This window comes from Vicugna pacos, chromosome 1 (assembly GCF_048564905.1).
Source record: "Vicugna pacos chromosome 1, VicPac4, whole genome shotgun sequence".
Taxonomy (NCBI): Eukaryota; Metazoa; Chordata; class Mammalia; order Artiodactyla; family Camelidae; genus Vicugna; species Vicugna pacos.
The window spans coordinates 38,321,651-38,339,407 of record NC_132987.1 but is presented as its reverse complement, the minus strand read 5'-3'; the positions used below and the strand labels follow the sequence as shown (position 1 = coordinate 38,339,407).

Genomic DNA, 17,757 nt, shown 5'->3' with positions numbered 1-17,757 from the left:
AAGAGTGACAATGATATAACACAGTATATAGAAAATCCATTAAATAAAGGCTAAAATCTCATCTTCAAGCCTGTTTCTCAAAAGTTTTCATATATAAATTAAAAGAGTACTGTCTCTTTGCAAGTGTTGAGTCAGAGTTCCTTTGAAAGATTTTGAAAATAGGGTGGGCTCTTTTTACATCTACAATTATAATAGCTACACAACTTCCCTTGTCTTGGACAATTTATTGCACTCAGTTGAGGAAGGAATGGCAAGAGATACAAAGATGAGTCCCCAGGCTACCTTCTATTCAGTTTGGGAGTTAGTAGAGGGCTGCCTTTCTCCAACACAAGTCTCTAATGAAGGAGATCTATTAAAAAGAACTGCGTTGGTTTACATTGCAGACTGAATGGAGCATTAAATGACTGCGTTAGTATGACTGCAGTGGGGGTAATGGTCGCCTCCAGTGGGTATATAATGTTGTAATAACACTTCCACATAGGTGTAATAATTGTTCAAGTGTCCTTATTTAATTTGTCAGGAAATGCTATCCAGCATCTCTCCAGCAAATGTCCCCCCACCCCCCGCACACCTCCCTTCACCATACAGTTTTATTGTCCTCCCTTTTAGCAGGTGTAAACAGATTAGGAAATATCTGTACTTGCAAAGTGTTATCTATGTATCATGAAGGTGGAGGGCTACTGCAAATAACTTGGAAACAGCTTCTGATAGGCGTTTAGCGATACCGCCCACCAATACAGCTCAGATGCTCTTAATTTGATCACCCCCGCCCCCTCTGGTCTGGGCTGTAATTTTCCAAACAGACATCTCTCATTTGCAAATAAAAGTTAAAGTCAATCCACAGATACATAATGCTAACTTCCTGTCACTGAATTTTACAAGGTTTTTCTTTGTAAAGCTGAGAGAGAGAGAGGGAGGGAGGGAGGGGGAGAGAGAGAGAGAGAGAGAGAGAGAGAGAGAGAGAGAGAGAGAGAGAGAGAGAGAGAGAGAGGGAGAGAAAGAGAGAGAGAGAGAGAAAATCACTTGCTTCCCTGCTTCCTAAGCAGGGATTTGCCTGTGATGCGCGGCGAGAGGACTGCGGCGGCTGATTTACACAGTTGGCGCGGAGGAGGGGCCGGGGGTGCGGGGGGGTGGGGGGACAAGCTGGCGGATCAGCGATGGGCTGATCTGGGGGCTCCCGAGCGCCGCTCTCTCTGTGTGCGATTTGGGGGTGGCTGATGGATTTGAATTGGGGTACCAGCCCAGCGTTTCGCATACTGCCTTCTAACACCCGACCTGGCGCTCCCAGTTTGAGTACAGACGTCGGTAAGTAACGTGTAATCCGATTTTAGTTATTTCCTATACCATTAAAGTGGCACTTTTAAAGCAGGTCAGTCTTAAAAGATGCCGCCGCCGTGAGCGTCTCCTTGGCCTGAAACGTTCCGCGGTCCCTTCCCTTCCCCGCCCCCTACCCTCTCCCGCTCGAGAAGTAAGGATGCTTGAATAGTGAGCTCTTCGGGGGCTCACTCTCTGAGGACAGGATCGCTTCACCTTGGTGCTTTGCCCGAGATCTAAATCCAAGTCGAATTTGGTGTGTACAGCCATACTGTTGTATTTGTATCCCGTATCTCTTTTTCTCTCCTTCCTCTCCTCCCCACCCCCGCGCCCCCACCTTCGCTGTCTGGCCAATGCTAGGATCTGGGATCTGGTCGCCCCCTTCCTGCCTCCTTCCCGCCCCTCCCCACCCTCTTTTCTCGTGTACACACCACCCACCCCCACTCCCACCTACCCAAAGGGTCAAGAGCAAAGACACCCGGCAAAGGCAAGGGATAGTCCCGGCTCCTCGTATCGAAAGAGGCCTCGGGCAGGAATTGCGCTGTGAGTGACAACCTTTCAGGAAGCGAGAAAGAAAAACCCAGAGATTCAGCCAGGGTTCTCGGGGACCGCGAGACTCGCCGCTGAATCGAGAGCACCAAGAATTTAAATCAAAGAACCCAGTCCTGGGATACACAAGCTTCCTGCCTGCCATCGAGGGTAAATAGAACTGTGGTCGTGAGCTCCTGTCACTGGCATTGCCGCGCTAGGTGCGCGCCCGGCTCTCCCACTGGTATGCACCGACCATTTCCTTGCAAGTCTCAAAGGCGGAAACACTTAAAAGGATTACAAGCGAGATTTGGTGGCCTTTCTGAAAGTTAGTGGCCGTTGGAGGAGAAATTGCAGGCGACGGCATAATGGATACAATTCAGCCTCCCAGAGAGTTTGCACCTCCCGCTGGGAAGCCCCTTGGAGTAAACCTCGGAGATCGAGAGCGCTCTGCACGGTTAGGTACTCGCCGCCATCCTTTCCTATTTTGCCTAATTGAAACCAGTATTCTCGCGTGTGGGATGTGCACTGTAGAGCGTATAGTTTGCCCACAGTGGCTTCTGTACGCTTACAGGTGCTGGGGGTTTTATTTTTAAACTGGGTCGTTTAGTTGTAAGGATGACAGGAGTGGTCCTGGAGACTAACAAACCCTCGGACCCCTTTTCTTGGGGAAGTAAATCGTAAGTAACTCCAAAAAATAGGCCAGGTGGCTAAGCGGAGGGCCCCTCCCCCAACGGATCGCTCCTGTTGTAAGAAGGAAAATGGCCTGAGCTTTTAATCATTTTCCATTTCTAAACAGACCCATTGTGCGTTTCGCTCGCCTGGTGACAGCGGATTAGAAAAGGACCTCTGGAAGGCTCCGAGCTCTTCAGAAAATGAATGATGCAGCATTTTAATTATTTGTTCTAGGGAAGACCGTTTTGCTTCCATATTGGAATATTTAATCTTAGATATGGAGAGATTACTGGGCTCGGAGATCCGGCAAAGGGGAGGGGGAGGTGGAAGGGGGAACTGTGGGGAGAAAGGGCTTCTTGTCCTCCCCGTGGACAAATGATGCCGGACGCTCCCAGCAGGAAGTGTTCTAAACCGGGGCTCCAGGGCCCTTCATCCCCTAACTTTTAGAGCTTTTCCTAAGGCTTAGATACGCTACACTGAGATTAAAGGAAAGGAAAACAGTGAAATAGCCTTTAGGACATGTCCCAAATCAAAAACTTAGAGGGCTGTTGTTATCAAGAGAGAAGTGAGAATGAATGCAAAGTGGGCCATTTATCGTCACTGGGCAGCTCCGGGAAGCCTCCCGGTTACCCATCGATTCCATCGCATGTTGGGTTCCGATAAGATCGGCGAAACAGTCACCGCCTCTGCACATTGGGTGCAGAAGGTGGTGTGGGGGAAAAGTGGGGGGAGCGGCTGGCAGCTGGTGAAGGAGATGGGATTACTCGCGTTCTGAGCTCTGGCTGTCGGTGTTGGTCTGCTTCTCGGTTGAGACCTGAGAAATAGGGTGGGTCTGGACTATCAAGGGTGGAGAATGTCAGAGAATTCTCCCCGCCTGCTTAGTTAGTTTCTGATAGCTACTGTGGAGTGGAGGACACAGTTGTGGTCATTTCAAAAGCAAAATATCATACACACATCTTATGACTGACTTTAAGACACGTTTTGCTGAGGTAGGTGATTTATATACATTTAGAATGGTAAGAAATTCATACATAAGCCGTGTTTCCTTTAAAATCTGGTTTTGTAAAAAAGCGCTTTAAGAGAAAGCCATCTCTATGGGCTAACTTTGAGCCCTTGAGCAAGTGAGGTTCAGTCCAGGTTTTTAGCCACCAGAAAGCCCCTCCCTTCCCCATGACTTGGTAACAAGATTCGTGTGTTTGGGGGGGGGGATTAACGAGGCACAGTTCCCGCTAACTAGACCTGTTTGCTTGCCTCTCTCCAGTTTCCCCACTAAGGTGCATTTCCTCCCAGCAGGTAGGACTGTAGAATCGCCAGGTGAGACTTTAAAAACTCTTCTTAGAGGCTCCTGTGAGCTCTGATCTGATGGCTCCTATTTACTGAAACATTCTCCCTCAATCACCCCCACCCTCATGACTCTCTTCCATCCCCTTCCCCAATATATCACAGAGAAATATTTGGGGGAACAAAATGAAAGAAAAGAAGAATCGAAACCCTGAAATGCTGCCCCCGATCCCTACGAGGTCTTGCTGGGTGGAAGAAGTGAAATGTGTCTTTGTTACCCAAGTGGTCTACATATCCTTCCAGAGCAGTGGCTTATCTCTGTCTTTTAAAAGGTGGAAGCAAATACATGGCTGTTGAACCCAGGGGAAATATAAGGCTTTGAGCTGCATCACAACAAAAGGATTCCTGGTGCAAAGAGATCGAAGCAAAATGCAGGAGAAACTCAGTCCAAGTCACTCAGGCTGCCTGAGCTCTTACTCAGGACACCCAAGTAGAATCAGCTAGATTCAGCTCTTCTGCTTTGGAGACCTGAATTTTCCTTTATCCCCGTCTTTTGGAGACAAGTGTGTTTGTGCTGTGAAAAAGATAATCCTGAAGGTAGTCTTACTTTTCAAACCATCTACACTAGAGAGCAGAGATTTGGGAACTAGAGGAGCAAACTAATCAAGCGATGGTTTCCTTGGCAGTTAAAATAAATAAAAGAATAAAAATAAATAATAGCCTACACGCCCCCTCCATCTCCACCTTCCCCACTAAAGGAATGTCTCCCCTAAGTTGGTCTCTTCCTTCTTGTTTCTTATTTTGACAGTTTGTCATCTCCACCCCTCCAATTCTTTTCTCTCCCCTTACACACACACACACACACACACACTCTCACTCTCTCTCTCTCTCCTCCTCCTCCTTCCCTCCCTCACACACACACACACACACACACACACACACACACACAAACTGTATAGTCACGGCTTCTTAGTGCTCGCGCCCGACCCCATGCTAAGCGCGTTCCCCTCCTTGGAGCTCATTTTTGTGACGTGGAAAGCTGGATCCAGGGTTACAGCACATATTAAAAAAAAAAAAAAAAGCCAGCCCAAGATAAGTCACAGATTCTGCACCGTGATTGAGCCTGACTTCCCTGCCTTCCTCCCGCCCTTCCTCCAAGTGCCCAGTGATGTGTTGCCGGTACCCAGAGAGAGCAGCTACGGCGGCGGCAGCCGCGGAGACAGGGAAGCTGGAAGCCTGCGGCAGCCCCTTCTCCTCCCTCCTCTACTGAGTGTGCCAAGCGGCAGTTCTGCATCCTAAAGAAGCCCATTGACAGGCCCATTGCATTCCCAGCACGTCTCAAGCTTGCTGCCTTTTATTTTTTTCCTTTGGTCCCCCACCCGCCCCCACCGCCAACCCCCTCTATCCCCCATTGCTTCAGCTTCAGCGAAAGGAAGGAAGGGAGAGGGAGAGAGAGAATCCTTAAACTCAAGCTTTTTTTTTTTTTTAACCCCCGCCCCCACCCCGATGGTCAATGCTAAAAAAAAAAATCTTCTGCAAAACAGGTAAGTCAAAGACATCTGGAGCCTTTCTTGTCTAAATCTCAGGGACCTCAAAAAGAAGAAAAAAAAATTAAAGAAAAGAATGGTGAAAAAGAAAGAACTTAAGTAGATTTTAATATTTTATAAGGGAGGCAGGGAAGACTAACTGATACTGCAATGTAGCCTCATCTGCTTTTCTCTTTTTTCAATTAATTGTTTCTAAAAATTGAGTATTGCATGCCTGAGGCAAATTTCTCTTTGCTTTCTTATGCGTTCTCTTTTTCTTACAGCTATGTACATTATATGCACGTCGAATGTGGAGATTTATTCTTTTCTCTCTCCCTATAAATTATATCATTGTGTTTTAAGTTAGAGAGTTGGCAAAATATTTCCTTAATGTATATGCATTTATGTGTGGAGAGAAAATATATGCTAAAAACTCTGGTTTATTTTTATTGATTAAATACAACCATTCAATTGTGATTGATATTTCAGTGACTCAGAAAGGGCAATCTAATAAAACTGCATTATTATAATTTATTTATGTACGCATTTTCATTTACTGATGATATTAGGCAAGCAGAGGGAGCCACAGAGGAAGGCTCTATTATTAGAATAGTGCACTGTATTTGTTTCTTCTGGTTGGAAAAGAATGATGTCTTTCTTTGAAATGTATTTCATGTAATAGATCATTTATCAGCAGGTAAGAATCAAGGTGTCCACCCTTTCTTGCCTTTAATTACCCAACTCTCCTCTAACTAACCACCTGCCATTCCACCTTTTTTGCAGGGTTCTTCATTTGATCTTGAAGGCACAAATATACATTCCAAACTAAACTCTGCAAGTGTTTTAATACAGACACTTCCAGGCTCAGCATCCTTTCGCTGTCACTATCTTTAGCTGTGACAATTGCATGGGCTTCTTCTTTAGAAAGGCTAATCATTCCTAAAGGATTTAAGCAGCCAAATGATACACCTATGAAGAAATTATTTGATTAAAGGAGATGTTAATAATCTGTGCTTGGGCAAAAGGCACTTGGGGTATAGTGTGTTACTGAGCATACACTATAATTAAGTATATTGTGCTTACTTCTTAAGAGAAATCTTAGGTTTTCCTGAGCAACCAATCATCTAATACATCTCAACATCTGATATTGGTCAGTGAGCTCATAATTTATCATACTCTTTAAACTAATAACTTTGGAGAATGCTATGTCTTTTTATGAGTAGAAACCCATAGTTTAAAGAACATTATTCTTCCATCAGAGCTCCAGTCAGATCTATAATAGGTACCTCTGGTGTCAATGTGAGTTCTTACATGCAAACAGGTGTAATGGCCAAATGATGGCCATTATTACTGAATCTGCCTACCCCCAGAGCAATCACTGTATGCCAGTTCCCCTGCTTACTATAACAGCCAATGAAGGCTGCTTTTGATTGTATGATACACTCTTTACCAAGTACGGCTTAATTCAGGAAAATGTCATCACATGGTATAATATTTCAGAGTCTCCTTATTTTAAAATATAGGACATATTATGCATGTTGATAGGTCGTTTTGAGTGTCAGTTCAACAACTGCTAAAGTTTCTATACCACTCTCAAAAAGCCCCACACGTAGGAGTCAATGAGAATAGTGCATATGAGTAAAAGCTAAAAATCTGCATCTTTATTTCTGTTGCAGTTTTGTAATCAACCACGAACGATGAAACCTTCTATAGCTGAGATGCTTCACAGAGGGAGGATGTTGTGGATAATTCTTCTAAGCACAATTGCTCTAGGATGGACTACCCCGATTCCCCTGATAGAGGACTCAGAGGAAATAGATGAGCCCTGTTTTGATCCATGCTACTGTGAAGTTAAAGAAAGCCTCTTTCATATACATTGTGACAGTAAAGGATTTACAAATATTAGTCAGATTACTGAGTTCTGGTCAAGACCTTTTAAACTGTATCTGCAGAGGAATTCAATGAGGAAATTGTACACCAACAGTTTTCTTCATTTGAATAATGCGGTGTCCATTAACCTTGGGAACAATGCATTGCAGGACATTCAAACAGGAGCTTTCAATGGCCTTAAGATTTTAAAGAGGCTATATCTACATGAGAACAAACTAGACGTCTTCAGAAATGACACCTTCCTCGGCTTGGAAAGTCTGGAATATCTGCAGGCAGATTACAATGTCATTAAACGTATAGAGAGTGGGGCATTTCGGAACCTAAGTAAATTGAGAGTTCTGATTTTAAATGACAATCTCATCCCCATGCTTCCAGCCAACTTATTTAAGGCTGTCTCCTTAACCCACTTGGACCTACGTGGAAACAGGTTAAAAGTTCTTTTTTACCGAGGAATGCTAGACCACATTGGCAGAAGCCTGATGGAGCTCCAGTTGGAAGAAAATCCCTGGAACTGTACATGTGAAATTGTGCAACTGAAGAGTTGGCTGGAACGCATTCCTTACACTGCCCTAGTGGGAGACATCACCTGCGAGACCCCTTTCCATTTCCATGGAAAAGACTTACGAGAAATCAGGAAGACAGAACTCTGTCCCTTGTTGTCTGACTCTGAGGTGGAAGCTAGTTTGGGGATTCCCCACTTGTCACCAAACAAGGAGAATGCATGGCCAACTAAGCCTTCCTCAATGCTGTCCTCTGTCCATTTTACTGCTTCTTCTGTTGAATATAAGTCCTCAAATAAACAGCCCAAGCCCACGAAACAGCCTCGAACACCAAGGCCGCCTTCCACATCCCAAGCTTTATACCCTGGTCCAAACCAACCTCCCATTGCTCCTTACCAGACCAGACCACCCATTCCTATTATATGCCCTACTGGGTGTACCTGTAATTTGCACATCAATGACCTTGGCTTGACTGTCAACTGCAAAGAGCGAGGATTTAATAACATTTCTGAACTTCTTCCAAGGCCACTGAATGCCAAGAAACTGTATCTGAGTAGCAATCTGATTCAGAAAATATACCGTTCTGATTTTTGGAATTTCTCTTCCTTGGATCTCTTACATCTGGGGAACAACCGTATTTCTTACGTCCAGGATGGGGCCTTCATCAACCTGCCCAACCTTAAGAGCCTCTTTCTCAATGGCAACGATATCGAGAAGCTGACACCAGGCATGTTCCGAGGCCTACAGAGTCTGCACTACTTGTATTTCGAGTTCAATGTCATCCGGGAAATCCAGCCTGCAGCCTTCAGCCTCATGCCTAACTTGAAGCTGCTATTCCTCAACAATAACTTGCTGAGGACCCTGCCAACGGATGCCTTTGCAGGCACATCCCTGGCCCGGCTCAACCTAAGGAAGAACTACTTCCTCTACCTTCCTGTGGCTGGTGTCCTAGAACACTTGAATGCCATTGTCCAGATAGACCTCAATGAGAATCCTTGGGACTGTACCTGTGACCTGGTTCCCTTCAAACAGTGGATTGAAACCATCAGCTCAGTCAGTGTGGTGGGTGATGTGCTATGCAGGAGCCCTGAGAACCTCACCCACCGTGATGTGCGCACTATTGAGCTGGAAGTTCTCTGCCCAGAGATGCTGCACATCGCACCAGCTGGAGCATCCCCAGCCCAGCCTGGAGATTCTCACCTTGCTGGAGGGCCTACGAGTGCATCACCATATGAGTTCTCTGCTCCTGGGGGCCCTGTGCCACTTTCAGTGTTGATTCTCAGCCTATTGGTTCTGTTTTTCTCAGCAGTCTTTGTTGCTGCAGGCCTCTTTGCCTATGTCCTTCGACGGCGCCGGAAGAAGCTGCCCTTTAGAAGCAAGCGGCAGGAAGGTGTGGACCTCACTGGCATCCAGATGCAATGCCACCGGCTTTTTGAGGATAGTGGAGGTAATGGAGGTGGAAATGGAGGTGGGGGACGACCAACTATTTCTTCCCCAGAGAAGGCCCCGCCTGTGGGTCATGTATATGAGTACATACCCCACCCAGTTACTCAGATGTGCAACAACCCCATCTACAAGCCTCGTGAGGAGGAGGAGGTGGCTGTTTCATCAGTCCAGGAGGTAGGGAGTGCCGAACGTGGGGCTCCTGGGACACAACCGCCAGGAATGAGTGAAGTTCTCCTAGGAAGTGAGCAGTTTGCTGAGACACCCAAGGAGAACCACACCAACTACCGGACCTTGCTGGAAAAAGAAAAGGAGTGGGCCCTGGCAGTGTCCAGCTCCCAGCTCAACACCATAGTGACCATGAATCATCATCACCCTCACCCTCACCACCCAGCAGTTGGTGGGGTTTCAGGGTTAGTTGCGGGAACTGAGGGAGACTTGGGTGGGTTCCGCCACCACGAGAATGGTGGGGTGGTGCTGTTTCCTCCCGGGGGAGGCTGCGGTGGTGGCAGTATGCTACTAGACCGAGAGAGGCCACAACCAGCCCCCTGCACAGTGGGATTTGTGGACTGTCTCTATGGCACAGTGCCCAAATTAAAGGAACTGCATGTCCACCCTCCTGGCATGCAATACCCAGACTTACAGCAGGACGCCAGGCTCAAAGAAACCCTTCTCTTCTCGGCTGGAAAGGGCTTCACAGACCACCAAACCCAAAAAAGTGATTACCTCGAGTTAAGGGCCAAACTTCAAACCAAGCCGGATTACCTCGAAGTCCTGGAGAAGACAACGTATAGGTTCTAACAGAAAAAGAAAAAATAAATTAGTGCTTTTTTTCAAAAGAAAAGAAAAATTAAAGAAATATATCCCTTGCTCCCTTTACACTTGTCCCAATAACTCCATTCTCACAAACTTCCCTGCCCTGAACAGAACTGAAACCGCATGATAACTAGAAAATACAGATGTATGCTCTCCCCTCTCAGATGTGATTTGGAGGAAGGGCCATACTCAGATCATTAATCAATGAAGTGCCTTCGCAGACTTTTGCCAGCAAATGTTATCATTATTTTTTTATACTGAAACTTGAGACTTTGACTGTGCCATGTATAAGGTATATTGGGGATCGCTGTATTGATCCTAATTAAGTAAAATTCAGTGTGTCTTTATTTTCAGTAACTTTTTTTTTTCAGTTGTAGTTTTGTTTGACAGGGATGGGGGGAACAAATTGACATTTGTGGCTTTCTTTTTTCTTCCCATCATGGCACAGATTCTGTACATGTATTAACAATGCAGTTTGCTGCATGCCTGGAAACTGCAAGACGGGGAGGGAGGGGTGGGTCTTGCTCGAATGTTCTCACCCACTCGTTTTTCTCACACATATACCCACAGGCAAATCACAAACCCCTGAACACAAGCAGGTCCCTAAACCTGTGGCCTCTTCCTTCTGGTGCAGGTATACACACACACACACACACACACACACACACACACACACACAGCACTCCCATTCAACTCAATCTAATTGGTTCGTGTTTGATCCATTCCTCTTCTCTCCATAGCTCCACCTTTCCTTCACCCCTAGTGTACAGCTTACAGCATCTCTCCTACCACCCTGAGAAAAGTCATCTTCTAGGCTGGATCCTACTGAAGTGGAGGCCTGGTGGTTTAACAGCTGGAGGCACACAGCTAGGGATGAGCACCTTCTTTGTGACACTTCATCCTGATGTCAAGATTTTTTGGAGAACATCTGCACTTTCTTATATATATATAAATATATATATAAAATATTAAAAAAAAATAAAAAAGCAACTGGGTATATATCACTAACAGCTTTGTAGGAAGCACTTTTAATGTTTTCTCTCTCACAAAGATTCAAAAGAAATGTGCATATATTTATTCTGTAATTTCAGTGATTATAAATTGTAAAGGTAATGTTTAATCATTGTATAGTGATTATGCGTCTGGTATAGCTTTCCTAATAAAAAGTTTTTGAAAAACATAATACATTATATATAGAGGATACAAAGCTTGAACCTTAAACTCCAGCTATGCCATGCCTTTCGTGCTCCCATTTTTAAAAAAATCTTTCTTTAACTTCTTATACAGAAAGCTAGTTTATTAACAAGTTTGATGCACTGTGATGTTAATAAATCTTATAACCCACCATGCCTATCCCATACCCGGATACAATTGGGACATAAAAAATCTGATTTATATAGTTCACTTCTTTCTCTTGGATTATGAATTTCAAACTTAGCACCCCAATGATGCACCATTTTCCCTAGGCAGGATGCAACCTGGAGAAAATAAAGTAACTATATTTCTAAGAAGTACAGGATCAATTAGGAGATACTCGAGGATCCATGAATCTTATGATAGTTAAAAACAAAGGAAAAGGAAAGTAAAGTTACTATTCTTTTTTAAAATGTACAGCAAAATTACTTACACACACACACACCAACCAATCAAAATATAATGCCTTGGTACCAATTTTTCAGAATTCTTTTATCTGTGAAAACTGTCACTGTTATATTTTTGCTACTGTTTTTTCCCCATCACTTACTACACCTGACCCCAATCATGCTTGAACTAAGATAGAGAGGATGCTGAATGAGTCTTTCTTTCTCTGTGACACTAAAATGATGTTGTGAAATTAATTTGACAATAATCCAAGTTATGATCCATTTACATGTGAGCGAAACCAAAGAAAACATGATTTTTAAGGTGCCAGTATCTTGTTTGTGGAGAAAACTAAACTGATACAAAGAAATATAAGAGCTTTGAGGCAGGCACTTGTCTCATTAGGCCAGTAGAGGACAGCAGAGCTCCAGAGATTCATAGACCTGGTAACTGCAGAATCCTGCAGTGAGGCCAGTATTCTCTTCTAGTGTTTCCTCAAGCTGCCCTTAGTAGAAATTATCATTATATGTGGAATGTAATTCACTGCAAGTCACTGATGCCTTACATCACTTTTGTTTTCCCATAAAAAGGGGGACTGGCAGCTTCTAAAGCTGTGTGATTGATATAAAACTAAAACACTGTACCTAAAAAAAAAAAAAAGCCCCATGAATGCCAAGTATAACAAATTTATATATCTCTTGATTAATTCTATATGGCTAATAACATAGGTATGCATAAAATCAAAAACACAAGTATATCAATATAAAATGCAACTTTTCAGGGCTACCTTGCATTTGGTACCTTGTACCGAAAACTTTTGTCCTCCATTATTTGAAGTGTAGTTCAGATGAAGAAAAGCTCACAGACATGATTCACTATTTCTCTACATACAGTATTGAAATGCAGCTCTTATGCAAAGGGATCAGACCCACTATTAAACAGGTGTGACTCTTCTTCTGTTTCTTCTTCTTTTCTTTCTACTGTCTCATAAGTCACCTTTTTCATAGTTATCTCACTTTCCTTGTTCTTTCTAATTATCTCTTCATCCTTTACTTGAAGTCTTTTTTTAAGGTGCAGAAAGTCAGTATTAACCTCTTAGTGTTTTAAAATCTGATTTATGAAGTCCCTCCAAATTAGTTATTTATCATGTCCCCATTCCTCCTAATCAAAAATTTTGATGAATAGTAGAAAGCATGTGCATATTAATAACTCAAAGTGCAAAGCTACTTTTAACAGTAATTATCATCTTCTTAATAACTGTGCACATTGATAACATGGCATATTATACAAATTAGCTTAAAGTACAATCCCTAACAATCCCAGTGCTTTTGACATTTGAAAAATGAGTGTCCATAAACCATATGAAATTACAATATAACTTGATAATTATGTTTATATTTTATTTATTAAATACAGAAAGTAAGATAGTCTTGTCTTATACGTAAGCAGTAATTTTACCCTTGAACGAGGAGTAAATTTATTTAGTGAAAATGAATTTATATGAGAAGGAATTTTGTATCAAAGGAAATAATTTTGGCTTCCATGGAGTTTTCTACTCCCTTGGCCAGGTCATTTATTTTAGCTGTGCATTAGAAATACTTATGTTAGTTTTAATTTATAATACCAGACATGTTGTCTTAAAGTACCATGGATATTAATGTAGGTACTATGATTAGGATTTGTTCTGTTTTTGCTGCAGCAAAATGATAAGTTTTAAGAAAAAATAGATTACTAATTCACTTCATAGTGGTCAGTCAGACTGAAGAAGACCCAGATCTGACAGATATCTGCTATTATTCATTGCTTTTATTATAAATTATAATAATAATATTTGAAAGTAATACAATGTATTGTAATGTCCCTTTAACTATGAGATGATGAGTGGAAAATAATATAAATTGATATACCAGTTTTATTTAGTACCAGTTTTAACATATTATTTTTCACATACGTTACTATAATGTGAATGCTGTTATGTTTTTATTTGAGAAGTTGTATTATTTCATCTAGTTGCAAAATACTGAAAAATATAAGGATGATGACCACCAAATTTGAAATAAAAGTTTAGAGAGAGATGACAAGGGAAGTTTAACTACTGAGCTTGAAAGGTTTTTTTTTTCTCTCACCTTGGAGTATTACTTTTAAACCTTAGTATCTGAAAAGAATATGTGTGTTTGGAGTTATGAAAATTGACAGTGTAACTGCAGAACATAAGGATGTTTATTTAACCACTGCAACACATTATTTTGATTTACTGTAAATTCATTGTTCATACAGTCCTCTCCTTTAGCAATTATGTTGTCTAAGCCAATAAATGTTGCATTTTTGTAAAATGGCTATGATAAAGGAAACATTAACGAAATGCTTAACAAAATGTGAGATACAATTATAACAAGTCATGATAATACAAGAGGAAATGGTAATAAAAGGACATCCACTTCATCTTAAGTGATAGGAGCTAATTTAACCTGAGCTTAGACATTTATAACTCATAGTTCAAAATCCTCAACTGGGAAGATCAGGTAAACAGAACATACGTAACTATCATGAATTTCACCATACAAGTATTTTGTTTAATACATACACTATAGGACTTTTAAAAGTAATAGGAGCAATAACACATGTGTAATGGGGCAATCGTGTGTGTATATATATAGTACTACTATATATGTGTATACACTGTATATACATGTATATAGTTTATATATGCTGAATTATACTTACATGTAAACTATGGATTTTTTTCTTTCATGTATAACAATTTCAGTTTCATGCATTTATTTTCCTTGGTTCTGTCTAGCTACCATCCAAGTGAAGCTGGATGAAATTATGAGTCTTCACTTTGGGAATATTCAAATGTAAAAAGTAACTGTAATTAATATTTTTGAACTTAAAAGTCTTTTATCTTCCAATTTGTTTCATTTTATTATTTAAATCATAGGAGACAAACCTCAGTCAAATTGTGATTTATTTTAAGTCAAGTCCTCACAGTAAAGAAACTAATCTCTTATAAATATGCAACATTAGTCAAATGAAAAATAAGTGCTCCTTTTTCATTTTTCTATTTTTAGAATAAACTTTATAGGTGAAAACAATTTCAGTAGCTTTATTAATTTGACAAGACCTTTGTAACTTATCTAGGTATACAGAAAAAGTGAAGTATTGAAAGTAAATATAAGAGAAATATAGGTCATATTTGAGACATTTGTCATCCTATTTTAATACTCTTAATATCACTATTTAAAATGTATAACACTCTAGTAATAATAATAATAAGTTAATAATAATAATAATAATAAAGAGATGATCATTTTAGTATGATTTTACAAGATCTGAATTGAAGGGGAAGATTTTTTGTATTAAGAAAGTAGGTGTATTCTAGGGGTTGCTAGTTGTGAAGATGTAACAGTTTGACTAGCTTTATTAATTCTGATAATATTTGCTCCTGAAAATAATACACATATATTTGAGAATATGTATTCTTTCTTCTCTCTTGCATTGATATAGATTATTTTTCACATGATTTTAAAAGTGTAATAGAAAATAATACTTGTGAACTTCAAAGATATATAGCTAGGAAGGCATTATAATTTGTTTGACCCAAACTCTCAATATCTTTAAACATTAAAACATCAGTGAACACTAGTAAAAAGGAGAACTTCTTCATTAATACCCAGTGACAAAAAGGCTCAGCATACTTAATTAAATGTTTCTTTGGTATATCAGTTCATACACTTGTTTATAAGTGAATTGATAGAATCTGCAGTGTATTCAATTGTATCATAATCAAACAAGTTTCATCAAAAAAAATGTGCTAATGACCAGTAAAAAAAACCTGAATACTTAATTCTAATTCACCTGTAAAAGTAGCAGGCTGCTCTCTTGATAATGAAAGGTACCACATTACCAACACTGTATTATATGTGAATACAGGGCTTTTGTGGTTTTTGACCCATTCTACTACAAACTTCTAGGTTTAGAGTTTATTAGTGCATGATGAAAGACTACACAATTGATTTTCAGTACCATTTAAAACAATCCTGAGGGTAGCAAAGTTAGCTCTGAAAAAAGATGCTGAAACAAAAATGTCATCTTATTATGTAGAAGAATGGAAAGAAGTTCTCTTCTCCTTCCTGGCTCTATATTCTTCCCTTATTCCTGACAGCCCTGCTTCTACTTCTGCTTCTGTCTCAGTACCAAGATATTCTTGTGACTAAGGGCATATTCATTGAGCTCAAATTAGGTGCCAAGGAAAGATCAGGGAATGATGAGTTCCCGCAACCAAGGACCAAATGTCTGATTCACTTATCTTGTACCTTAAGGTGAGAAAACAATTCAACATATTTCACTTCACGGTTAAATCATTTACAAAGTCTCGTGAAAAAAGTCAGAATCTATAATAATAAAATTAGAACCACTTCTGAAGATCAAGAGAGAATCAGTAAATGCTGTAAAATTATGACATTTATCTTTAAAATCTCAAAGCCTTTTCCTTTCCTTCTCTGGGAAATGCCCTTTATCCTTGGTATGGCAGCCAAAATATTAGTTTAATTAAAATGAAAATCAAATATAAAATATTTGTACCAAGACTATTTCCTGCTACTGGAATTCACACATTTTTCAGCAGTTTTTCCTTATTTACAGTGTAAACTTTCTGAATATTCAGCTGTTACATCATTGCTTGGAATTTGAAGGGTTTTTTTTTTGTTTGTTTGTTTATTTTTTTAACAGAATTCCAGTAGAGCAATTTATCTTAAAATGTCTTTTTTTGGGGGGGTCTGTGGTAACTAGTTTTATGATAAAAACAAGTCTGTAAATAATGTAAACTATTAACCATATACTATAATTTGAAGGAAAAAAACCCTTAAAGTATATTTAAATTGGACATTTTAATGTATTAAATTGAGCTGGAATTTTTTTTCCTACTTGTGCTCTTTTTCACAAGATTTGGATTTAAAAGTGAACTCTGTTCCTCTATTTCTAATTCACAATTTATTAGATGCTTACTTTTCCAGCTGGCAATAAAAGGAAGGTGGTTACAGAAAATGTTAACATGTATAAATAATCTGTCTGTGGACTAATTAGGACCATGAATCTCTCATTTTTCCTTCAGTAACCCTTCCTCAACAAAGACAATGGAAAGAGAAGGGAAAAAAGTGAAAATGTTTTCCCTTTTGAAGGCTATTTGATAAAGACTTAATGGAGAAAGTCTGAACCAGACTTTCATATAAACCTTTTGGCATTTTATCTTTGAAAGGATTTAAATTCCATAGTAGGTTCACTATATCTTCAAAGATGACACTAAGCCAGTTCGATTACTGTCTGTTAACATGATTGGACATGAAATCAAAGGTTAACAGTAACTAAACCAATTATAATTAAAAGTAAATTTTAAGGCAAAATAAATCACAAGGAAACTGAAGTAACAATGTAAACTAAGAGATTTAGCTTTAATTCATGGTATAGATGTGTAAAGTGAATTATAAAGTCCTCTTTTCTTTTTTACATTAATTAGTAATTTTTCCTGGACAAATAATAATCTTTATTACCCATGGGTTGATTTTTCAGCCACATTTAAAAATTTATCCTCAGCCCCATATCAGAATTTATTTAAGGAACAAAATTCAGTTAAGTAATATTTATTTAAGAACACTTATTTATTTAAATTTTACTATAATTTGTCATGTAATATATCCCAAAGCTATCACTATTCTAAAGCTAAACATATATAGTTTAAAATATTTTTCATTAGCTGTAATACTGTTCTTCTCTATTGGTATTTATGATTTGTATTTTATCAGTATAAATGATACTGAAATTGCTCCTTAATTTGGGCCACATACTCTCCTCCCCTTATAAATGTAGATAACTGGTAGCTGAACCTCGCTCAAATGAATTCTGAATATATATTCTGTATCTATACATACACACATATACATGGATTTTTTTTTACTACAACTTTATCAAAAAAGTGCATAATGCATCATTCCACAAATGACATTTTAAAAAAATATTTAAATTTAAGGTTCAAAATGAGGTAAGACATAGTGTGAACAACACATAAAAACTAGCTGGTAATATTTTATTTGTTAAATGAACCAGGCTTGAGTTTGATAATAAATCACCTCTTATTTCATGTTAATTCAAACATGGCTACCCAGTTCTGAGATAATACTTTCACTACTCCCACCCGATTTCAAAAA

General features: G+C 39.8%; 1 protein-coding gene and 1 long non-coding RNA gene across 4 annotated transcripts in view; one reads left to right on the top strand and one right to left on the bottom strand.

Moving 5' to 3' along the window:
* The window catches only part of LOC116281280 (uncharacterized), a 209,747-nt gene that overhangs the window by 161,256 nt on the left and 30,734 nt on the right, over positions 1-17,757 (bottom strand). For all 3 annotated transcript variants that reach the window (XR_012072331.1, XR_012072330.1, XR_004190687.2), the window contains exon 3: positions 9,884-9,954. This is a non-coding gene — a long non-coding RNA (uncharacterized lncRNA). The remainder of the gene's footprint in view (positions 1-9,883; positions 9,955-17,757) is intronic.
* SLITRK3 (SLIT and NTRK like family member 3) lies at positions 1,022-11,156 on the top strand. The gene is made up of 2 exons (XM_006200846.3): positions 1,022-1,305; positions 7,001-11,156. Exon 2 carries the CDS (start codon positions 7,022-7,024, stop codon positions 9,956-9,958), a length of 2,937 nt encoding a protein of 978 aa, XP_006200908.2. The 5' UTR covers positions 1,022-1,305; positions 7,001-7,021; the 3' UTR covers positions 9,959-11,156.

What these genes read in the sequence shown, in the direction of transcription:
- SLITRK3 (XM_006200846.3), top strand. Translation starts at nt 7,022, where the DNA reads ATGAAACCTTCTATAGCTGAGATGCTTCACAGAGGGAGGATGTTGTGG.